At 42.7% G+C, this 25,252-nt stretch overlaps 3 protein-coding genes across 4 annotated transcripts in view; 1 reads left to right on the top strand and 2 right to left on the bottom strand.

Moving 5' to 3' along the window:
* Positions 1–28: 28 nt before the first annotated feature.
* cfap96 (cilia and flagella associated protein 96) lies at positions 29–3,200 on the bottom strand. Its single transcript, XM_014212795.3, has 8 exons — positions 2,848–3,200; positions 2,492–2,591; positions 2,099–2,321; positions 1,287–1,424; positions 1,033–1,108; positions 721–900; positions 449–621; positions 29–357 (listed from the first exon to the last, which is right to left on the bottom strand). Exons 2-8 carry the CDS (start codon positions 2,589–2,591, stop codon positions 303–305), a joined length of 945 nt encoding a protein of 314 aa, XP_014068270.1. The 5' UTR covers positions 2,848–3,200; the 3' UTR covers positions 29–302.
* Positions 3,201–3,579: 379 nt separating this feature from the next.
* Positions 3,580–11,349, top strand: lrp2bp (LRP2 binding protein). The gene is made up of 9 exons (XM_014212791.3): positions 3,580–3,679; positions 3,780–3,904; positions 4,271–4,377; positions 4,567–4,680; positions 4,999–5,141; positions 5,222–5,327; positions 5,447–5,670; positions 6,347–6,512; positions 6,754–11,349. Exons 2-9 carry the CDS (start codon positions 3,796–3,798, stop codon positions 6,817–6,819), a joined length of 1,035 nt encoding a protein of 344 aa, XP_014068266.1. The 5' UTR covers positions 3,580–3,679; positions 3,780–3,795; the 3' UTR covers positions 6,820–11,349.
* The window catches only part of snx25 (sorting nexin 25), a 51,323-nt gene continuing 33,308 nt past the window's right edge, over positions 7,238–25,252 (bottom strand). The window contains exons 11-19 of one of the 2 annotated variants that reach the window (XM_014212787.3): positions 23,116–23,247; positions 17,577–17,717; positions 17,155–17,268; positions 16,221–16,382; positions 15,945–16,062; positions 15,511–15,577; positions 11,467–11,648; positions 8,632–8,732; positions 7,238–8,168 (exon numbers count right to left, since the gene is read on the bottom strand). In XM_014212787.3, the coding sequence (XP_014068262.1) occupies positions 8,103–8,168; positions 8,632–8,732; positions 11,467–11,648; positions 15,511–15,577; positions 15,945–16,062; positions 16,221–16,382; positions 17,155–17,268; positions 17,577–17,717; positions 23,116–23,247 (1,083 nt within the window). In that variant the 3' untranslated portion in view covers positions 7,238–8,102. The remainder of the gene's footprint in view (positions 8,169–8,631; positions 8,733–11,466; positions 11,649–15,510; positions 15,578–15,944; positions 16,063–16,220; positions 16,383–17,154; positions 17,269–17,576; positions 17,718–23,115; positions 23,248–25,252) is intronic. The other variant, XM_014212788.3, reaches the window with a different exon arrangement.

Raw genomic sequence — 25,252 nt, 5'->3', positions numbered from 1 at the left:
TCAGTTAAATCAGTCAACAAAAAGCTCATCAGAATTTCAAAGTATGCCTTTAATATGTCAATAAAGTCCAACAGAGCCAGTTGTCTATTTGTTAGGAGTTTCCATGGAGACTCATTAATCATTCAGTGCAGGTCAGGCATCATGGTGGGGCTTCCAGCTTACACACTCAACAGGACAGCAACATTCCTTAGTGCTATTCTGGATTTTTCTAAAACTTAGAATATCAATGTGAAAGATCATAAAAATATATTGATATTTGAACAACATAAATTCAGTACAACCTCAGATAGCAAGTATTCACATCAGTATGCCATCACAGATGGTATATTCATGGTGTAGTTTGCAGAGTGCACTGCCCTGAAAAACCAAAGACCCAAACAGTCAAACACAGTGACCTCAAACTATTATTCTGTCTGAGAGGATATGGATGGCCGAAATGGAGTCTCACCTGTTCACATTAACACTGATGATGCTCTTCACGGGGGTGCTCTTTGGTCCAGGAGATGGGTGGAATACCTTTCCTTCCTTATTCACGGTCACAGATTTGGATCTCCGGGTGATGTAGGGGTCAGCAGAGTGAGAGGGGTAAATGTCAAATGTACCTGCTTTCATGCCGCCAATCTAAAACAGAGAAAATTCCTCATAAAATCTCCACATAACACACACACTTGTAATAATAAATCATAAGGTCTGATGTCTGTATCCTCTCTGCACTTTCACTGTTTTGTTCGGTGAGCTGGGTTTGAAGGGAACCACAAATCTCTTCTTCTCCTCCAATCTCTTCAGAGGGGGCAGAGGCTTGTCCAGTTTGTACGGGTTGTTGTCGAAACATTCCTTTGGGTGGAGGTTCAAGTGGAAAGCACCACCTTTCAGCATAGCTTTATGGCTTACTGTCTCTTTCTGAAAAAACATAGAGAACATAGAGAATGCATGCACCTCTGGATATAAATGATTATCTTGGACATTGTTTCAACCATAGAATTACATTTAGATATCTGTGGTTTCAACACTACTATTTTCCTGGCCTCTCACCTTCAACATCTCATTTGCTCTGTCATAGGGGTCCGAGGAGTAAGGGACAACTTTGGACAGGGTGACATTCGGATAGCTATGGGACAAAAGGTTCCATCACTATCCATGCATGAAAACAGAATACTGTACTGTTAAGTATAGTGAAACAACACAATGGTTGCATCCCAAATGGTCCCTTAATCTCTACAAAGTGCACTATATAGGAAATAGGGTGCCATTTGGGACACATCCCATCATCTACAGACATACTGAACCTGTATCCACTTCCCCTCTTGGGTGGGTTGGTGAGGATGTTCTTGCCTGATGGTTTGCATGGCTTCCTGGGGACCTTCATAGGACTCATGGCCTGGATGGGACCACTCAGAGTTCCGTAGTAGCTGCCAACCCCTGACCTTGAATGATGGGAGTAAGCCAAGTTCTGGCATCAATTGCTGCATGCCCCTGGAGCAAGCAGACTGTCTAAGAAATGCAGTATAGTTTGTTCAGGTCTAATTTAATTGGGCCCCCAGTAATTTCCATGGTCTCAGCTCTCTGGCTGAGTGACTGGTCCCTGTTTCCTGGGCTGTGTTCCAAATGGAACTCTATTACCTATACAGAGCACTACCTTTGACCAGGGCCCATAGGGCTATATAGGGAATAGGGTGTCGTTTGGGCCACAGCCCTGGCTCTGAGTTGATTAGGGCCAAACAGAAAAAATATGACTCTGAATGGTAGAGGAATACATAATGCATTATGCAGCTGTGGAACAAACTGCATGATGGAATGGAAACGGAGCTCTGGAGGTCCTTCTCATGCGCTGACTCAAATTAAGCCTGTAACCATGTCAACCTCAACTATTTCATATAAATGACATTGTCTGTTTTGGTCAGGGAGAACAATTCTTTATTTGTTTTAATGTTTAAGTCTCTTAACGTAATCAAGATCATCACCAAAACAAGAGGATCATGCCTATTCACCATCTGTTCTAATGCAGCCTTTTAAAGTCTTGTAAAGCCTAAACCTCAAGTAGATGTGTGCTCTGCCATTTAGCACGTCTGTGAAAATAAAAAATGATCTCATGGCTTACGGTTTCTTCTCTCCATTGCTGGGGAGGAAGGCGCTGCCTATGTTCTTCTTGGACTGCTGACTCCTGTATTGCCGGGCGAGCCTCACAGGGTCTGTGAGGGCTTCTTTCTCAAAGACCCGCTTAAAGTGAGTGTCAAAGTAGCCCACTTGTAACCCTGACTTCTTCTTGGTGGCCCCACCAGTTAGTATTTGTTTACCCTTCTGAGCAGACTCATTGCAGGGACCTTAAATGGTAGGTGAAATAGGATTTAACGTTACATTGTTTTACCATAAATATTACATCCAACTATCTCATCTGGCCTTACTTGTCTGTATATACTTCAATAGTGTGCAATATATATCATCTAATTGAAATCCCTTGCCCACTGTCATTATTTAGACATGGTGTACTTACGCTGAATAAAAGGGGTGTATTTATCTCCAATGGAGATGTATCCCATTTCCTTGAAGACTCCAATCCTCTCCATATCTGACTTCCCTCCTTCTGGGGGCATCTTTAGGGAATAACAGTGAGCCCAACCACCAATTACTATTCAATTTAACAGCTACCTCTGTAAAGTAAATGTTGACCATTTGTATTCTCTTCAATTGTTATCATGGATTATATTCTCAGCCCTTGATGAACTCTCCTAGGTTTATCTATTATGGGATGACACCGTTGGAAATTCCATAATAATAATCAATCAATAGATAATCTTTAATAAATAACTGAACTTTAAAATTCCGTATTATTCTAAAACAGAAATCTACCTTTAATTCGCGGGTCTTCGATCCGCAGCTTGGTTTATAAAATTATGAATTGCTCTCGTTCCTGTATCTGTGTACATTGTGTTACCTTGGCGTCCGTTGTGCACAAGCGGGCGAGAGGAGGGCTTGTAGCTATCGTCTTTGCGGAGAATATTCGGATTCTATCTAGCCATGTAGCCTACGCCTTTTTACTTGTCAGTAAAAGGAAAATATAATTTACATTCTCACTTGGCATGTGGCAATATTAAAACATCCCGTGTGGGGTTGCGGGGTATCTCTCTACACTCTAACTATAAATTCTTCTCCACTGCAATGGTAACTCACTGCACCACCACCTGGTAATATAATTAATCAATTATTTCGCAATTATTTTGTCTCACTTGCAAAAAATAGTTGAGTTTCCAACTAAACATAAACGGAATTACAACATAGCCTAGACATCATTTGTAAATGCACCAGGGTTTACACAGTTTCAGCAACAACAACAAAAATATGGGCAATCAGTTATTTTATGTCAACGTTTATTGATCAGACGAAATGTATTTTTCAAATTCATTTTCAGACCAAGTATCATTCCTTTCTAATAATCCAGTAGGCGAATATTCAAACAGGCCTAATCAAACGTTGCGCTGTGATAATGATAATTGTCATTGTTACTGTTAGCACATACTAGTTGCCAACATCTACACAACAATAGAGTAGTGTGATTTACTGAACGCACAGTATACGCGTCACAGTATTTGTTTAGTAGTTGCTTAGTAACAGATTATATTGTGTCGTAGCATAAAGCGCACTGCAGACTTCATGCACACAAAATGAACAAACTGCGTGAAAGGTAAGTCAGTAAAAACAATCAACTTGGGTCATTATTTGATGTTTTAAAGTGTAGGTGTATCCTGGAAAACAGATTGTAAAAATATAGGGATGTATTGCAGGCTTTGAGGCAAGGGTATGAAGTCGGGTTATAAAATCGAAGCTCCAAAGAAACACAGCCAAGGAAAGGTGTTTCGTGCCATCACGGATGTCTACCGAGATGGAGTGAAACCGACTTCACACCAAGGTATTCAGCACAAGATAAAACAGACAGTAACTTTAGAACTGGGACGTTTCATGACCTCAGATCAGCTGTTATGACGCACCACAGCTGTTGTTGTTGAGGTGAGTTAGGGAGTGACTTTAAAGTGAAGGAAAACCATTGCAAATATGAACCTTTGTAGATCAAACTTTAATCGACCCACAGCAGAAGTGAAATCACTCAACAAATATAAAGTTCATTTTCCACAATCTTTGGTTTCCTTCTATTCTCTAAAATATTCTGTTTGTTTGCCTCAGATCCACAAAAGTCTGGGAAAATGGGCCCTGGTAAAAAAATAATGCACAGAAACACACAACCTGCCAGTTGAACCACATGATTTGTTCTCCTCAGAGAGCCTTGCCACTCCGGTGGAGAGGGCTGAGAGGCTGCTGAAGGGTAGAGCTGAAGGGGGAGACAAGCAGGCCCTTTTCCTGCTGGGACAGCTGTACTATTATGAGGTAACAGCTCTCCCATTCATATATCATATGCCCTTATTCTGCACTGAGAAATATAGCTAGCCATGTGGTTTCCTCTGATATAATGGAGCCATATAGGAGCCATTTCAGTCGTGCAGAAATACCAGTGAGGTATACTGATCTTGAGCGTTGATGCCCTGGTTTTCTGACTGTACTCTACTGCTGGGCCAGGGGCGCTATGAGGAGGCAGAGAGAGTCTTTGACGGCATTAAGGACAGCGACCCCAGAGCCCTCTTCCAGGCAGCTGTCATGTATTATGATGGCCTGGGCACTGCTATGGATCAAGTGAGTCACGGTATTGATAGTGTTGTGCATTCTTCCTTGTTTGGTTTGCTGGGTTTCCACCTCATAATAAATTATAATGGGTAACTGAAGAACCCAATGGAGCATCTTTAAAAACTGCTCACTGTCACGCCTGCTACTACCATGTTATAAATACAAACTACTGTAAGTCTACCAAACATACTTCATGTTGAGTAGTCCCCTAGGCAGATGGGTTGCCTTCCACAATGTAACCTATTTGTTGCGTTGGTCTGGGGTTTCTGGGAGTACATGTTGAGTAGTCTGAGTCTGACAAGTGCAGTGTGTTGTACTCTGCTCCAGCCAAGGGCAGTGGACTACATGAGGAGAGTAGTCCAGTGGAACAGCCCAGAGGCAGGCTCCATCAGATATACGGCTCTGTATCACATCGGCATAGCCTACCTGGAGGGCTATGGGGTCCAGCAATCCAATACAGAAGCAGAAAGGTCAGCAGAAGCACACGCACAATGTTTGCTGACTCATGGAGAACTGTTCTGGCAGTGACCGTGTTGTTTTCCTCACCCAGTTACTGGCTCCTTGCTGCTGATGAGGGAAACCCCAAAGCCTGTGTAAAAGCTCAGAGTTCTCTGGGTATGTTCTACTCTAGACCGGAGACACAGGACCTCAAAAGGGTATGATGTGTTTACTGTACCCATGAGATGTTTCACCTTGATCAATAATTCAGGATTCTATTTCAACTATTTCCTTTCATAACTCTGTTTCCCCACTGTGTGCATGCCCTGTGCTCCAGGCGTTCTTCTGGCACTCAGAGGCCTGCGGCAACGGCAGTCTGGAGTCCCAGGGCGCACTGGGGATCATGTACTTGTATGGTCAGGGCATCCAGCAGGACCCCAAGGCTGCCATTGAGTGCCTGAAGGAAGCAGCTGAGCGGGGGAATGTGTATGCCCAGGCCCACCTGGCTGCCTACTACTACCACAGGAAGCTCTACTCCAGAGCAGCAGCCCTTGCCAAAAGGTACCTTCATAGGGTATATCATACAGTAAATTCCCTGTTCTGTCCACAGGTTGATTATCCACCTTTGTAGAAGTCAATCCACCACAATCATGACAGTTAAGTGTGATTGATTGAAAAAGACTATCTCCCTTTGACACGTATAATAGTATCCTAACCAACAGCAATTTGATTTCCCTTTGAACCATATTCATTATGCTGTTGCTGGTAACATACCCCATAGAGAGCCGGTCCAACCACCAGTAAGACAAAGAGTCCTTGGAAGCAGTGTAGCGTGGTTGTGTTGTTCATGTCGGTATGAGAGACGAGACACAGCCCGCAAAATACCACGGCAGCTCTTTTGTTTGTTGGAATTGAAAATGTAAATGTCTTGGAAAAAAAGGGCAGTTAAATACATAAGACACTTACCCTCTGTAGAACACTAAAGCAGTGATAAATATGTATGGTTTATTAGATAAGAGGTTAAAAAAAGATATGCTGCGGCTAAGGCTAACCTACTACCCTCTATTTCCACAAGGGAAATGATTGAAGCCATTATTAAATTGCAGGCTGTAATGTTCCGGAGTGACACCTCAATGGAAAAATATATATTCCAATGTACATGTCAGCCAACTGAGCATATTTAAGAAAAGTATTATTTGTGTGCCCAAGAAGTCATCTTCCCACAATGAAAATGTAGGATTACCAATTACGATGACATTGCTGCCATCTCCATGGTCACCGACTGCCTGCCTGAATACGTCATTAAGGGCGTGGCCATTGCTCTATTCTACTACGCCCGCTGTCTGGAACTGGGAAAGGGGGTTCCTCAGAGCAAGGAGAAGGCCTGGCAATACTTCACCAAGGTGGGCACACACATTCAAATGTATGTCAATGTCTGTCTTTTTCATTATGTGTCAGACCCCAGTAAGACTAGCTGTCGCCATTGGCATCGGCTAACGGGGATCCTAATAAATCAAATCAAATTCTGCTTGACCCATTTGCCTGAAAAAGCAACATAAGTATCAGTGAAGGCCAACTAAGATTTGAGTAAGATTTTATCTCCATTCTGAATCTCATACTGGAAACTGGATTCTCTTTGACTAGGCTGCTCGGCTAAACCCAGAAGTGTGCCAGGACCTCCAGAGGGACATCATCTTTAGCAGAATGTAGAGATCTACCATCATGACCTTAGTTAGGGAGTCCAGATAGCAGTCTCCTCTGTTGCTTTGAGGTTACCTGAGTAAATAACATCAGAGCTGAATGCTTTGTGTTCAGTGTGTGGGTTTGGTATGGATAGGAGTCCGGCGATTGTGTGCCCAGTGGAACAACTGTTTAATAACTAGACTCCACACATTAGAACGGTGTTACCGGTACTACTCTGCATGAACCAGGGGGTCCTTGAATTCAGATGAACCAGGGGGTCCTTGAATTCAGATGAACCAGGGGGTCCTTGAATTCAGATGCAATTTATATACATTTGTAGCATCCAAATTCAGATGGTTTCAATTTCATACAATTTTGAGAAGCTTACATTGACAAGGAATTTGCCTAAAGTGGATAAATAACAAAAAAAATAGTTAACAAGTCATACATTTTTCTTTTGCAATTTATTGCTTATAAATGCTCTAAACAATTTTTGGGTAAAAATAAAATCTATCAATAAGTCACAAATAAAATTGTCACAATGACTTTACATGACATATTGCACAATGAAGCCGTTCTACAATGAACATAATGTAACATTGGTGGGGAATGTATTTGAGGTCGGTATACAGCTTGTTTCTTCATTATATGAGCACAACACTCATTTCACAACTATTCACATTTTGGATCCATAACAAAGTAATCAATCAATAGCCTGGCTTTCTGCAACAGACCTTGGCAGTGGGACTGATTTGTCATTTTCAGCTACTGAACAAAACAAAGAAATGTAAGGTAGTAACAGGAACAGAAGCTTGTCTCCCTAGTTTGAGCACTACATAATCAAATGCATTCAGATAAAAGTACCGCAGAATAACAGAAAAGACATCATCCATTCAGTTTAATCTCATTGTTTACTGTACCATGCTGGAACATTATAGTACCTCTGTGTTGATGTTACATTTGTCTTCATGATCTATCTGTTGAGTTAAAATAAAAAAAATCTAGTTTGAACAAAAGGTAATACATAATCCTTCAACGAGTGTCTCTCCCCTGAAAACCAAGACCAAACTAAAGCCATGTCGATCTCCAGGAGCACCTCCATTTCCTTCACTCAATGTGTGTGTGTTAGGCTGGGTCCCCAAACGGCACCCTATTCCCTATAGTGCACAACTTTATGCCCTCTGGTCAAAAGTAGTACACTATATTAATGGCACCCTATTCCCTTTGAGGGAGGGAATAGGATGCCCTAGGGTACTGCTCCACATTAACCACACTATCCTGTGTTTTGCGTACATATGGGCCTCGCCCCATCAGATCTGGTCCGTCTCCACGTTGAGTTCTGGACACAGCTCTTTGAGGATCATCTCCATCAGAACCTGAAACAGGGGCAGAGGAAACATGTCAGGAGGCCATTAAACACATCCCTTCAGCCTGGACTCAAGTGAAGGAGAGTTTGTTCTGTGCACTTTGTTCCTATGCAGGCATGTATGAGAATGACTGACTCTTTGACCCACTGATATCTTCCCCTATTAGATGGAATGAGGCAACCATAGAATATGTATTCCACACAAATAACAGAGTATTCCACACAAATAACTGGCATAGTGCAAATGGGAAAGATTTTGGAATGTACACATGCCCTTTCAAACCTATTCTCCCTCTCTTTTTGTGGTCTGACCTGCCAGTAATGAGATGCTGTTCTGAACTGAGCCACTAGGTGACTCAGCTTGATGTGTTTGTGAAATTCCTAATGGAATCAGGGGGTGGCTCTTTCAAACTGCACCACAACAGCACGTTTTAGGATACTTTGCCATTTCACAGAGGGTGAGGTGAACTTACATAAAGCAGATGCTTGTTGGCATTGGCCTCCTGAAGTGCGTTGAAGATCTTGATGATCCCATACCTGGCGTTCTGCTGTCCCACCAGGTTCTGTAGTGCATCTGAAAGACACAGTTAGCACGCTGTATGTGGTTGTGTTACCTACCTTAGTCGAATGACCTGACTAAGTCACCATGGATAAGAGCATTTAGCAGATGCTAAATTACCAAATTGTAAAAATGTCCACATTCAGAGATCCAGCCACAGATACCCGTCAGGTCTAGGAGCAACATGTCCGCAAAAAAAGTCAAATAGGGGGTGCTTATATTTCCCCTGTCTCACACATGTACCAGTGTGTGGTGTGAAATGGAATGGAGCATAGAATATACAGGTAACTGCCAAAATAATGGACGGATACAAAGTATATTGAAAGCGGCATTTTCGACCACCATCAACAAAACACCAAATTATGGATTTTTTTGTGGAAGAATGGTGTCACATCCCTCCAATAGAATTCCAGACACTTGTAGAATCTATGCCAAGGTGCATTGAAGCTATTATGGCTGGTGATGCCCCAACGCCCTATTAAGACACTTTATGTTGAGGTTTATTTTGGCAGTTGCTGTTAGCGAAGTATTTGTATTATTTATTTTACCAGGTCTGTTTTGCTCATCTTTATCAATAGATTCTGCTGAGCAAATTGGCCCTTGTATTACGCATATCGTTAATCTCTCTCTTGAACAAGGCACCTTTCCCAGGGACATGAAACAAGCTAAAGTTATACCTCTGTATAAGAAGGGGATAAAGTCTGACCCTGGGAATTATAGGCCTGTATCTATCCTCTGTGTAAATTCAAAGATCCTGGAGAGAATTGTACATGAGGAAATTAATGAATATGTTAACAAACAGGGTCTAATGTATGATTTTCAGTCGGGTTTTAGAAAAACATACTCCACTGATTCATGTCTAGTTTACTTGACTGACTTCATCAGGAAAGAGATTGATGAGGGAAATCTGTGTGGAATGGTACTGCTTGACCTACAGAAGGCCTATGATACAGTTAACCACTGTCTCCTAATCTCCAAACTGGAGGCACTGGGGTTAAGCAGTGTCCTTCTAGGCTGGGTAGAGTCCTATTTATCAGGGAGGGAGCAAGTAGTAGAGGTTAATGGTTCACTGTCTCAGGCAAAACCAATGAGTTGTGGCGTTCTGCAGGGGAGCGTGCTTGGGCCTCTGCTGTTTTTATTGTATATTAACGATATCAAAGATGCTTGTTCTTGCCGTCTTTTTCTTTATGCGGATGACTCTACACTTCTGGTGTCTCACAAAAGTAAAAATATGTTGGAGAGCATAATTAGCACAGAGCTTACTAACATTAGCAAATGGCTTGGAGATAATAAGCTCTCTGCACTTAATGAAAACTGAAGCAATTATTTTTGGATCCAGACCTAAATTGTGTAGGTCGTCTGAAATCAGAGTGGAGTTAGGGGGTGAGGTGCTGACTACTAAAACCTCTGTTAGCTACTTGGGATGTATCCTTGATGGAAGCTTGGGAGGTGTGAGCATGGCCAATAAGGTGCTAGGGAAGGTTAATGCCAGGACTACGTTTCTGTCTAGAAAGTCCAAGCTGCTTGATAAGGACTCCATGAAAGTGCTAGCTACTGCCCTCATTCAATGCTATTGACTCTGCTAGTACTTCCTGGTTTGGAGGCTTATCTAAACTTATGAAGGGGAAGCTCCAGATAGCCCAGAATAAGCTGATCAGGGTAGTATTGAAGGTGAGTCCACATACTCACATAGGCAGGAGCTGCTTTCAGGAACTAAACTGGCTGCCTGTTGAGGCTAGGGTGTCCCAGATTAGACTAGGTTTCGTTTACAGGAGTATTTATGGTCCTGCACCCAGATATCTAAGTGATTACTTTCCTTGTGTTAGGGATGCACACAATCACAGCACCAGATCAGGTGTTGCTGATGTATGCTTATACAGGTTCAGGAGTAACGCTGGGAAAGGTACTTTCTTGTATACTGGAGCCTCAGAATGGAATGAGTTGCCTCTGCCTATAAAAACAATGTCCTCTCTGGACAGCTTTAAAAATGAAGTAAAAATATGTTTGATGTATTCTGTGCCCATATGAATAACCCCTATGATGTAACTGGAATGATGAGATAGATGTTCTTCTATGTTTTATTATTTCACTGCCATACTGTGTTCGATCTTGTCTAGACATCTTGTGTCAAGAGGACCACAATGGAAATAAGTCCCAGACTTTGTGTGTTATCCTCCATAATTTTATTCATGTGTATGTATGGCTTTTAAGTTGTATGTGTGCTTGTTTTTTAAAATGGTCGAATGAATAAACTAAACTAAAACTAAGGGATCCAATAATCCAATTGAACCAGAAACTTTTGTTTCCAGACCAACGCCAGACTCCACCCCCCATCCTAGAGTACTGATCCATGTCAGATATCAATCATCTCTAGCAGGGTTAACGTGCACACCCTTGTGGAACAGGGAGTTACAGCCCCAAAATCAACATTGTAGAATAAATCTTCCCTGTGGCTCAGTTGGTAGAGCATGGTGTGTGCAACGCCAGGGTTGTGGGTTCGATTCCCACGGGGGGCCAGTACAATTTTTTTTTTTTTTAAATGCATGAAATGAAATGTATGCATTCACTACTGTAAGTCGTTCTGGATAAGAGCGTCTGCTAAAATGTAAAATAAATACAATTAACTCCTGCACACACGATTTTACCTCTGCAAACGAATTATAACATGTATTTGAAGAAAAAGGTCTGACCAAAACATTGTTAATAAATGTGCAGAGATGACACCTGTATGGCAGGAGGGAAGACCTACCTGGGATATTGTCTAGCAGCTTCTGTTGAGCTCTCTCCTTGGTCTCCCGGCGTTCTGTGTCGGACCGAGCCTTGATTTGGGGGGCCAGTTTTCCGTTGGGCCAGAATGTGTCGCGGAAAATGTTGATGTAGCAAACAATCATCTGCTCACTGAAGATCCAGTTGACAGTGTCTCGAATCTGCCTGAGGGGGTAGGGAGGGAACGTTTTGACAAAAGCCTCTACATTACAGTACTAGCTAACATTACTCCACACATGTTCAGAGCACAGCCACAACAACGCATTGCAGTGCATATCTGGAACACCCAGTCTGATAGCAGTGGTAAAAGTAACCCTAGTTGTGCAGTTTGACTTGTTAAATAAGCTCAACGATCTCAACCAGAGGGATATCACAGAGAGAAGGAGACTGATCCAAGAGTCTACAAGCCCCTTGCATCAGTGTGTGAAACGTGGCAGGGTCAGAGTCAGCTTCCCAAATGACACACTATTCCCTACATACGGCGGCAGGTAGCCTAGCGGTTAGAGTTAGGCCAGTAACTGAAAGGTTTAGTTTGAATCCCCAAGCCAACGAGGTGAACAATCTGCTGAAATGCCCTTGAGCAAGGCACTTAAACCTAAATACTCCAGGGTCACCGTTGATAATGGCAGACCCTGGCTGTGACATTACTCAGAGGACATCTCAGGGGGAGTTGGGATATGAAAAACACAAATTTCCAATTCACACGTGCATATAATATGACAAATATAAAATCCCCCACCTAATTATTATTATTACTTTTGACCAGAGCCCTATGGGTGAAAAGGGTGCCATTTGGGACACAGCCTGGGAGTGTCTACGCACCATTTAGAGCCATGGGTTAGGGTGCAGAATAAGACAATAACATGATAACAGAAAAAGACAATAACAGCATAACAGAACAAGACAATAAAAGAACAAGACAATAACAGAACAAGACAATAACAGAATAAGACAATAACAGAGCCCTGCCTGTCCTCTGATGAGACCACTCCCAGTCCTGTCACTCACCAACTGATGAGCTCTCGCTCTACAGATCGCTGGGGTGTTTTAGTACAATACCACTCGCTGTCATTTAGACCAGCGGTCCCCAAAAACCGGGCCGCACGGAAAGGATAAATATAAATATTTGTTTTTGTTTTTAAATCGGTAAAATAAAATACCCGTTGAATTCTTTGAGCAAAGAAAACATGAACAAGAACAGAAGCAAGTCTTGAAAGCCACGTCAACAAACGTGGCTGCACAGAGCGTCATACTTAGTGGCTAGCCGTATTGCTAAGGCCAAGAAGCCTTTCACTCTTGGCGAGGAGTTGATTCTACCTGCTGCTAAGGACATTTGCCGTGAACTCTTGGGAGAGGCTGCAGCTAAAAAGATAGCAGGTTCCTCATTCGGGCTACCACCGTCACTAGGTGAATTGATGAAATAGCGGAGGACGTTGAGGCACAATTGTTAGAGGCTTAACGAGTCACCGTGGTATGCAATCCAGGTTGACGAATCTACCGATGTTAACAAGGCAATACTGCTTGTTTATGTGCAATATACATTTCAGGATGTTGTGCATGAGGATATGTTGTGTGTGCTGTCCCTGCCGACTAACAACGGCCACAGAACTATTCAAGCCTTTGGATGATTACAGTCGTGGCCAAAAGTTGGAGAATTCTTTATTCATGGCTGTGTTCTTAGGCAAAATTGTGAGTGAGCCCAGTCCCTTGGCTGAGAAGCAACCCCACACATGAATGGTCTCAGGATGCTTTACTGTTGGCATGACACAGGACTGATGGTAGCACTCACCTTGTCTTCTCCGGACAAGCTTTTTCCGGATGCCCCAAACAATCGGAAAGGGGGATTCATCAGAGAAAATGACTTTACCCCAGTCCTCAGCAGTCCAATCCCTGTACCTTTTGCAGAATATCAGTCTGTCCCTGATGTTTTTCCTGGAGAGAAGTGACTTCTTTGCTGCCCTTCTTGACACCAGGCCATCCTCCAAAAGTCTTCGCCTCACTATGCGTGGAGATGCACTCACACCTGCCTGCTGCCATTCTTGAGCAAGCTCTGTACTGGTGGTGCCCCGATCCCGCAGCTGAATCAACTTTAGGAGACGGTCCTGGCGCTTGCTGGACTTTCTTGGGCACCCTGAAGCCTTCTTCACAACAATTGAACCACTCTCCTCAAAGTTGTTGATGATCCGATAAATGGTTTATTTAGGTGCAATCTTACTGTCAGCAATATCCTTGCCTGTGATGCCCTTTTTGTCCAAAGCAATGATGACGGCACGCGTTTCCTTGCAAGTAACCATGGCTGACAGAGGAAGAACAATGATACCAAGCACTACCCTCCTTTTGAAGCTTCCAGTCTGTTATTCGAATTCAATCAGCATGACAGAGTGATCTCCAGCCTTGTCCTCGTCAACACTCACACCTGTGTTAACGAGAGAGTCACTGACATGATGTCAGCTGGTCCTTTTGTGGCAGGGCTGAAATACAGGATTCAGTTCATTTGCATGGCAAATGGGGACTTTGCAATTAATTGCAATTCATCTGATCACTCTTCATAACATTCTGGAGTATATGCAAATTGCCATCATACAAACGGAGGCAGCAGACTGAAAATTAATATTTGTGTCATTCTCAAAACTTTTGGTCACGACTGTACATGTCAGGAAAATTTGATTGGTCATTCTGTGTTGGCGTACACACGGATGGGACTGGACAGCTGTCTGGTTTCACTACCCGTGTTAAAGAGGTTACGCCTGAATGTGAGTCTACGCACTGTGCCATTCACAGAGAAATGCTGGCTAGCTGAAAAATGGCACCTGAATTTAATGTCGTACTGAATTATGTTATTCAAGTTATCAAATCACACGCCCTTAACTCACATCTGTTTGGGCAGCTTTGTGAAGAAATAGACGCAGAGCACAAATGCCTTTTCTTATACACAAGTCAGATGGCTATCCAGGGGGAGATCGCTTGCCAGTGTTTGAGTTACGAGAGCCGCTGCAGAGATTTCTTTTAGAAAACAAAAGTCACCACTGGCAGCACATTTCAATGACAAGGAATGGGTCGCAAAACTGGCTTACCTGTGCGACATATTCAACTTGCTCAATCTGTCACTTCAGGGGAGAAGGACAACTGTCTTGAAGTTCGCAGATAAAGTGGCTGCATTCAAAGCCAAACTGGAACTGTGGGGACGGCGAGTGGACAGGGGCATATTTAACATGTTCCAAACATTAGCAGGGATTTTGGGAGCGACTGAGACGTCTTTCTCCCAGCTGGTGCGAGATCACCTAGCTTTGCTGTCAATGGAGTTTGAGCGTTACTTCCCAACCACCAAAGACCCACGAAGTGCGAAGGAATGGATCAGCGACCCATTTATGAACGTCCCAGGTGAATCGTCCATGTCCGTGCAGGAAGTAGATCAAATCCTTGAGGTTGTAAATGACGGTGGCCTTAAAAGTATGTTTGAGATAACTTCATCTCTGCCGACCTCCTGGATTAAAATCAAGGCTGAATATCCTGAGAGAGCCACAAAAGCACTGAAAACGTTCCTTCCATTTCCAACATCCAATCTCTGCGAAGCGGGGTTTTCCGCAATGATGGCAACAAACAAAATTACGGAGTAGACTGGACATATGGAACACCCTTCGGGTGTCACTGTCTCCCATCACCCCTAGATGGGACCATCTTGTTGCTGGGAAACAAGCTCAGGGCTCCCACTGATTCAGCAACATGGTGAGTTGCAATGTTTTTATTATATGATTAGAGAAAAATATGCACTTTATGTTTTTATGTTTCTACTTAAACTAATATGTTATGAAAAAGCGGCTATACTAAACTTCTAGGCCTAATTGATATTCCGACAGCCGGTCCGGGAAAATTTTGTCTATATGAGACCGGTCCGTGGGGCCCACTGATATAGACCTTAACAAACCTAGCCTCTTCCCAGATCTGTGTGTGCTCTTTGCTTCACACACTGGCAGGAAATAAGAGCAGAAATCTGAAAACATTTTTATAAAAAGAAAGTGATGCTTACTTGTTTATGGTCCTTCCAAACGTGACTTGAACTAGTGCAATTAGAGTTTTTCGTACCCATTTAAACACTGAGAATAAAGGAAGACAAACAATATCACAGAGTGCCAGGCTGATAGCAAGAGGTGACTGGATTAAATAACAGATCCATTAACAAAGTTAGTTTCCAATAACAACAAACAAGGATATAATCTATCCCTTTCAAAATTGCTTTGGGCAATTCATTTGATTTAAAAAACACAGACATAACTCCTCATAACATACACAAACCACACACTCAGTCTACTGAGGTGAAAATTACAGTGTAGTGTCCCCCAAATGGCACTCTATTCCTTTTACAGTGCACTGCTTTTGACCAGGGCCCTCTCAAAAATAGTGCACTATAAAGGGAATAGGGTGTCATTTGGGATGCAGCCATAGCGTAGAGGTTCCACTCACTTCCTCTGAGCTCAAAGATCTCTCCTATGAGCATGAAGCAGGGTTCAGCCAGAGCGTCTTTCTTCCCATCAGCCTCGTCTCCATAGTCAGATAGGTCACTGTCATCCTCCGCCTCCTCCTGGTGGGGAAAAAGGAGTTAGTGTGTGTGTGTCTCGCTTTGTGAGAGAGACTAAAAGGATATAGACATGTTTGTAGACACACACACACACACACACACACGTGTTAGTCCCACCACCCAAGCCAGCCAGGTCACCTGATGTGATGGTGCTTACTAACCTCGGTGTGTGAGAAGAAGTCTCCAGACAGTCTCTCCAGGAAGGAGGCCAGGGAGAAGGAGGATTTCTTGTGGATGTCCATGACCTTCAGGTGCTCTGGGGAGGGGCTGAGGAAGGCATAAAGCGCCTCACTCTGACACATCCGCTCGTCTGTCAGCATTTTCTATACACGGTGGAGAAAACAGCTGTGTCCCAAATGACAGGGCCAGAGTTGGAGTCTGGGCTACATCCCAAAAGGCATACTATTCCCAAAGGCTCTGGTCAAAAGTAGTGCACTATATTGGTCATCAAAAAGAAAGGAGGACCAAGGCACTCTTCATATAATGAATTAAAATGTCTTCATTTGTATGGCACGTTCAATGGAAACAACGCTTAAAAAGTATATATCTTGGGAATAGGGTGCCATTTGAGACACAATCGATACTAACAACATTGGAACCTGACTAGTGCAAATCAATGAGACAAACAAACAAAATCCTCATCATTCTTGTAATAGTAAAGCCTTTCCATCACCATCATAACTAACATTGTTGTAAAAGCTTCTAAAGAATGTGCTCAATTTCATCTCAAACTCATCTCCAAACTGAGTACATTGTGGTTGTCTCATTTTTCAGTCTCCCGACATTGAAAGAGCCTAGCTTGAAATCCTGATGGCCAATCGACATGCCGTGAGAACAGCAGAAACGAGCCATTCCAATAATACATTTTCATTTCCTATCAGACAGAACAATTTTGAAATGAGGAAACAAACTACCTGAGCTCCCAATGGTAGCTATATGTGACATCATCAATTCAAATTACATCTCCTGTTCTGAAAAATTATGCCCTTAGGAGACCGATACGGAGAAATGCCTTCCACATAAACAAAACACTGATTTGAGTGACGTTTTCACTATGATGTGTGGTTGAACCCGTGTTGGCAGAGAGTGACTTACTTGTAAAAAGCTGTTGAGCTGGTTTTTGGACTTTTCAAGGAATTTTTGGTCAATTGACTTGAATGGCAGTTTACTGACGGAGGGAAGCTGGACTTTTTTCAAGGTAGGGAAACACTGCATAAAGAATATAAAATCAAAGAGAGAGAGAGAACAAGAGGGGTTATGTTCAGTCTTCAAGTCTCGTTGTTTGTAGCACCTCATGAAATGCAGTGGCATGGTGACTCACTCCATCTCCACGGCAACCGGCCGGTGGAAGCATTGTTAGGGTGATTATCTGATGGCAGGCAGTGATATTTGAAACAAACAGCTGTGATGTAGCAATGCAGGACTGTGGTAATTAAAAGGCTGTTGGGGGACAGACAGAGGGTGAGTCAGAGACGCTAGCTAGGCAGGCAGCAACATTGGCATGGAGGATCCTTTACCTCAGTCAGTTTTCGGTGCAGGGCCTGGAACTCTATGAGCTTCCTGGTGACGCTCCAGCGGCTGTTCTTAGAGTCATCTCCCTCCAGCAGGCTCACTGAGACGCAGTAGCAAGGCATCTGCTCTCCATTCTCCTCTACTGCCTGGTGGGGGATAGGGGGCACAGTGGGAATCATTTCCCTTTATTTCACTGCAAAGAATGAGTTGTGGACACAGAGTCACAACATGGTCAGAGAGTATGGTCAATGGCTACAGTAGAGTGAGACCAAGTGGTCAGAGTGTGGTATGGTAGAAAATTACAAGATTATGTTTTAATATTGTTTATGCATCGAATAAGGTTTCTCAGTACTCTCTCATCTGTGGAGTTGGGCCTCTGGGGCTTGGCACTGGCAATTGATTTATGATGTCTTGGTGAAAAAACCTACAGCCTGCATTCCAAAGAATGAATTGGTGTTTGTGTACTATGAGGTACCAGGGAGGAGAGGTCTCCGGTACGCACAGCTGATAAGAATAACCTTGTCTTTGGGGCCAAACCCTGGATCCTATACAATTAGAACAGTCTTCACAGCAAATGCAATCTGGCTGGGGGGTTACTCCTTTCTGACATACAAAACTTCACCTCCAGAGCCAATCCACACATCTGTTGTTTGTCACGAAGACTCAGGAGGATGTACTTTGCTATAAAGGTTGTAACCCAACTCTGCTCGTTGGGCTTTCAACAATCACCATTGAGTGACCGTTAATGCTCCATTATTGTAATAATTAAAGAAATCTAAAAGTCTATCTTATGGTAAGAATAATTCCAAGACAATGGTCAATGGTTACAGTAGGGTGAGAGCAAGGTGTACTGAAAGCAAGGTGTACTTTGCACGTCACGTCAATAATATCATGTCACCATGTGGGACTGTGGGTCAATTAACCTTGTCGGAGTGGGCGCCCTGTTTCTAGTTTGTGAGCTAGGCAGGCTACTTCCTGGGAAGGTCTCCCACTCAGAAGTATGAGATGGCGAGGGGGCGGGGTAGGTTGACCACAGGTCTCCCCAATGGAAGCCTGAGGTAGGGAATCTATCAAATAGCGCACCTCTAACTTTGTACACTACTAATGCAACTAATGCAGTACTAGTAAAAATCAGTCACACTACGAAATTCTACCAAATAAACCACAATTCATTCATAATACTGTGAATATGTAGTTTCACAGACATATTGTTGCATTTTTTTCTGGTTTGTGCGAAATTGTTAAGAATAATATAAAACCAGTCTGCACACCACCAAGGTGAATTGGTTTAGTCTTGACTCTTGGTTGACAGTGTTGGGGGATGGGTAATGTATTGATGCTCGAGTACCAAATCAACACAAATCTGTTTCTATTTGTCTTTGTTACATAGTTTTAAATGTTATAATTATTTATTTGTGTTGTTCCAAATGTCAGAATAAAAATTACAGTTAGTGCAGAATGGTGCTTTTTATTTTTGTTTGGGGGGGCAGGGGACCTCATGGCTTGATTTTTGCTCTGATGTGCACGGTCAACTGTGGGACTTTATACAGACAGGTGTGTGCCTTTCCAAATCATGTGCAATCCAATTGAATTTACCACAGGTGGACTCCAATCAAGTTTAGAAACATCAAGGATGATCAATGGAAACAGGATGCACCGGTGTTCAATTCTGAGTCTCATAGTAAACGGTCTGAATAGATGTTTATATTTTTAATACATTGGCAAAAATGTATAAAAACATGTTTTCGCTTTGTCATTATTGGGCTATTGTGTGTAGATTGATGAGAAAAAAAACACATGTAATCCATTTTAGAAAAAGTCTAACTGAACAAAATGTGAAAAAAAAAAATCAAGACTTTTTGGTAGGTAGCGTTAGTCGGCTGTACCTGAGCCAAAACTCCAATATTTTTCCTCCTATAGCTTGTTCTCTAGGGCAGTGGTTTTTGAACCAGTGTGCTGGGTTGACTTAGAAACACCCGTGCAGAAAGAAAATCAAATCATACATTGAATGGCACATGGTTACATCTGGATGGTTGCTTCAAGTCAGGTGCGCTCCAGCTGTTGTTACATTTGAGGGGTGTGCATCATGAGTAAAGTAATTTGTACAATTTTACTTTTCCATTAGCACAGGCAATTCGGATTAGTGTTAGCAGTACCCCAACCTCTGCAATAGAAACAAACGGAGTGGCTTCCAACTTTACAAAGTAGAAAACTGCTTATTTCTAGACCTTTCCATTCAAAAGTAAGACCTATTTTATGTTTTTCTTTCTATTGGATATTTGCGGGACGCTCTTAAGGATTAGCCCATTTTTTTTCAATTTTCGCCTAAAATGACATACCCAAATCTAACTGCCTGTAGCTCAGACCCTGAAGCAAGGATATGCATATTCTTGGTACCATTTGAAAGGAAACACGGAAGTTTATGGAAATGTGAAAGGAATGTAGTAGAATATAACACAATAGATCTGGTAAAAGATAATACAAAGAGAAAAAAAAAAAAAAAGTTATTTTGTACCATCTTCTTTGAAATGCAAGAGAAAGGTCGTAATATATTATTACAGCCCAGGTGCAAATTAGATTTTGGCCACTAGATGGCATCAGTATATATGCAAAGTGTTAGACTGATTCAATGAACCATTGCATTTCTGTTAAAAAAAATTGTATCAAGACTGCCCAAATGTGCCTAATTTGTTTATTAATAACTTTTCATGTTCAAAATTGTGCACTCTCCTCAAACAATAGCATGGTATTCTTTCACTGTAATAGCTACTGTAAATTGGACAGTGCAGTTAGATTAACAAGACTTTAAGCTTTCTGCCAATATCAGATATGTCTATGTCCTGGGATATTTTCTTGTTACTTACAACCTCATGCTAATCGCATTAGCCTACGTTAGCTCAACCGTCCTGTGGAAGGGACACCGATCCCAAAGAAGTTGACTTGCCTAGTTAAATAAAATGTTCAAAAAAAATCAAATAAATTGCACCAGAGAATCTTTTATCACATCAAGGTGTGTCACAGTTGAAAAGGTTGGGAACCAGTGTTCTAGTGATGTGCATCTTTCCCTTTCAAGATGATTCGATAAATATCTAGAAACATGAGCTCCAATACAGGAACGATACGTTTTAGTTTGAAACGATTCGGTGAGATGCAATTTGATTAGAGAACGAATCGATGTACCAACATTTGTTTCATAAACATATTAATTTTCCATTCTAAATTAAAATCTTCTGCTCATGTAACTCATGAGCTGAGCCTCTCTGAGATGGATCTGTCTGAACCAAGGGGCCAGGGTTCTGGTCTAGAAGCTCCTACAGTTTTGCTTCGGTACTGCAGTTTAACTGACGCCCAGCCAAGAAACACCATTTCCATACACTGTCACATAGATGTCAGATTTGAAAATTCCCAATCAGACACTTTAGTCCTCACTTTAATGCACAAAACATCCATTGAGTTATTCAAATAATTGTAGGTGAGGCAGATTTTTTCCCCATCACTCACAGCCGAAGATATTACAATTTTATACTCATCCAATGTCTGTCATGTTTTTGGATGACGATCAAAACTTGTTTTTATCATGGCTCTCGTCTCTCTGCAGACGACATATAGTGAGCAACATGTTTGGAACTAGAAATAGCAGTATCAAATCGCAATACATATTGAAATTATGACGGGACAGGGGATAGCAAGTCAGTTGTCAATACAAATTGAATCGTGAAGAGAGAGGGGATAGCTAGTCAGTTGTCAATACATATTGAATAGTGAAGGGAAAGGGAATACCTAGTCAGTTGCACAACAATGCATTCAACCCAAATGTATCTTTCGCATTTAACCCAAACCCTCTGAATCAGAGATGGGGCGGAGTTTTTGGGGACTAACTGCCTTTCAAGGGCAGATTTTTCCACCTTGCCGGCTTGGTGATTCAAACGCTCTTAACAACTAGGTTACCTGCCGCCTCCACACTTTCGGGAGAATCGCAATACATATCGTATCGGCACCTAAGTATGGTGATAATGTTGTATCTTGAGGTCCCAGGCAATTCCCATCCCTAAAGAACAGTCACTGTATCAATTAGTATACTACTCTTATTATCTATGCATAGGTCACTTTAATAACTCCACCTACATATTACCTCGAGTAACCGGTACCCTCTGTATATAGCCTCGCTATTGCCATTTTACTGCTGCTCTTTAATTATTTGTTATTCTTAATTATTTTTGTATTTTTTAAACGGCATTGTTGTTTAAGGGCTTGTAAGTAAGCATTTCACTGTAAGGTGTACATCTGTTGTATTCGGCGCATGTGACAAATACAATTTAATATACTGTATCAGTGAGGGCATGCTAAGAAAACACTCCAATGATAAGAACAAATTAACTCTGACTAAAGGACATCTTTAAAAGGTTGGCTGACTAGCTCATTACCATAATGAAGAATTGGAGACAATACTACCATGCTTAATTGAACGTCACTACAAACACAAATTTGCTTTTGGCTGAGCAGAATCCGACATGGCTATTAGCTTAGCAGCATAGCATTAGGCCTTGGAGGGGGATTGTTCAGAGTGAACTTTGGAGAGTGGTGTTCTTTCCGTCCTCCTGTGTTTAGACATTTCACAGCCAATTAACAGACAAAGCATTAATCAAAGCGTGTCTCCCAGACTAAATGAAGCGTGAGGAGTAATATGCAAATGAGGCCCTCGTCCTTCCACATACCCGAACAGCTTAAATTGTATATAGCCTCGTCATTGTTATTTTATTGTGTTGCCATTTTTCCTTTTAGCACGTTTCTCACCTTCTTAAAATTGCATTGTTGGTAAGGATTTCACAGTAAGGTTGTTGTATACCTGTTGTATTCGGCGCATGTGAGAAATACAATGTGATTTGAAGGCGATAAAAGGCGATCTCATCTCATACAATGTACAGATGTAGGACCTTATATTTGAGCCAGTTTGCTACAGCGGGAAAATAATCCTACAGCAACAGGTAATGTGAATAATAATATCATTCGTGGAGATTTTTGTAGGGGTTCATATATTTTTTCCTAAGGGGAAAAAAATTAAGTCTCAAATGTCATAGTGGAAATTAAAAACTTCAGAAGCCTTTTTAAACCTCAAATACACTAAACGTTTTACATTTCCTGCATTGCAGGCCAGTTCTTCTGCAACCGGATGATCAAATTAAGATCCTACATCTGTAGTCCAATCAATAACACCATACAAATGATGACTGGGACCATTTTATCCCTCCTTTCAGTTTTGTATTTTCTTCCTCAGTCTGAGCTCCTACCTCTCTCTCATCCATCTAGACTAGACATAAGCTTTGTCATTAGTGTGGTGTGTAATAAAGGTTCCGGAAGGTGCAGATGCTATCATTTCTCTCTGGCTCGTTGCTCTCAGATCAGGGTTTTATCTGTTTCGAGTTTGGCCTGAGGTACTGGAGCCCTGGACACAGGAGACCAGAGAGCTCACTGCTGCCATATCACTGGAACACAGTCAATGACTAAGAGTTGGGATGGAGCTGTGTGTGTGTTTGTCTCACTCACCTCAGCTGTTGTGATGAGGGCCCTCCAGGAGCCCAAGTTCTCACACCACCAGTCTGTGCGGGAGATGTGCAGCTGCAGGTCACTGTGCTCCTTCTCCATGGCCCCAATCTCCTCCTTCAGTTTACACACAATCTGAGAGAGGACAGCGCGCACACACACACACCTCAAAAGATGGATCTAACCCAAACAGAGTACCAACTGTGTCTCATGCACAGTACCAAGGAGCGGGAGACTAATCCGGACGCTTATAAGAAGTCCCGCTATGCCCTCAGACGAACCATCAAACAGGCAAAGCGTCAATACAGGATTAAGATTGAATCCTACTACACCGGCACTGACGCTCATCGGATGTGGCAGGACTTGCAAACTATTATGCACTACAAAAGGGAAACCCAGACTCGAGTTGCCCAGTGACGCGAGCCTACCAGACGAGCTAAATGCCTTTTATGCTCGTTTTGAGGCAAGCAACACTGAAGCATGCACGAAAGCACCAGCTGTTCTGGATGACTGTGTGATAACGCTCTTGGTAGCCGATGTGAACAAAATCTTTAAAACAGGTCAACATTCACAAAGCCGCTGGGCCAGACGGATTACCAGGACATGTACTCAAAGCATGCACGGACCAACTGTCAAGTGTCTTCACTGACATTTTCAACCTCTCCCTGACCGAGTCTGTAATACAGACATGTTTCAAGCAGACCACCATAGTCCCTGTGCCCAAGGAAGCGGAGGTTACCTGCCTAAATGATTACCGCCGTGGCACTCACTTCAGTAGCCATGAAGTGCTTTGAAAGGCTGGTCATGGCTCACATCAACAGCATCCTCCCAGATACCCTGTTGACCCACGACAGCGTGGCCAAACACGATTCCAACACTATCATTAAGTTTGCTGACGACAAAACAGTTGTAGGCCTGATCACCGACAACGATGAGATGGCCTATAGGGAGGAGGTCAGAGAAGTGGCAGTGTGGTGCCAGGACAACAACTTCTCCCTCAATGTGAGCAAGACAAAGGAGCTGATCGTGGACTACAGGAAAAGGCCGGGTCGAACAGGCCTCCATTAACATCGACGGGTCTGTAGTGGAGCAGGTCGAGAGTTTCAAGTTCCTTGGTGTCCACATCACCAACGAACTATCATGGTCCAAACACACCAAGACAGTTGTGAAGAGGGCACGACAAAAACTTTTCCCCCTCAGGAGACTGAAAAGATTTGGCATGGGTCCTCAGATCCTCAAAAGGTTCTACAGCTGCACCATCGAGAGCATCCTGACAGGTTGCATCACCGCCTGGTATGGCAACTGCTCGGCATCTGACCGTAAGGCACCACAGAGGGTAGTGCGAACGGCCCAGTACATCACTGGGGCCAAGCTTCCTGCCATCCAGGACCTATATAATAGGCGGTGTCAGAGGAAAGCCCATAAAATTGTCAGACTCCAGTCACCCAAGTCATAGACTGTTTTCTCTGCTACCGCACGGTAAGCGGTCCCAGAGCGCCAAGTCTAGGACCAAAAGGCTCCTCAACAGCTTCTACCCCCAAGCCATTAGACTGCTGAACAATTCATAAAAATCACCACCGGACAATTTACATTGACACATCCCCCCTCTCGTACACTGCTGCTACTCATTGTTTGTTTGTTACCTATGCATAGTCACTTCGCCCCCACCTACATGTACAGATTACCTCAACTAGCCTGTACCCCTGCACACTGACTCGGTACCGGTGCCCCCTGTATATAGCCTCGTTATTGTTATTGTTATTTTAGCCTACTTGGTAAATATGTTCTTGAACTGCACTGTTGGTTAAGGGCTTGTAAGTAAGCATTTCACGGTAAAGTCTACGCTTGCTGTATTCGGGGCATGTGGCAAATAAAGTTTGATTTAATACAAGATATATTATTTATCTTTATTTTTTTCCCTCTCTGCATTGTTGGGATGGACCCGTAAGTAAGCATTTCATTGTTAGTCTACACATGTTGTTTATGAAGCATGTGACAAATACATTTGATTTAAAGGTGGCTGTTCAATCAATGTCAGTTGTCAAGGGCTGCTTGTTTTACAGGCAGGGGCAGACATTCTTTCAGGGAAAAATTTATGGGTTCTTTATGAATGCCAACACACAGACAGAGAGGTAGAAAA

The sequence above is a fragment of the Salmo salar genome, chromosome 09 (genome assembly GCF_965601325.2).
Source record: "Salmo salar chromosome 09, fSalSal1, whole genome shotgun sequence".
NCBI lineage: Eukaryota > Metazoa > Chordata > Actinopteri > Salmoniformes > Salmonidae > Salmo > Salmo salar.
The sequence above is the reverse complement of the archived record's forward strand: the minus strand, read 5'-3'. Positions and strand labels throughout refer to the sequence as shown.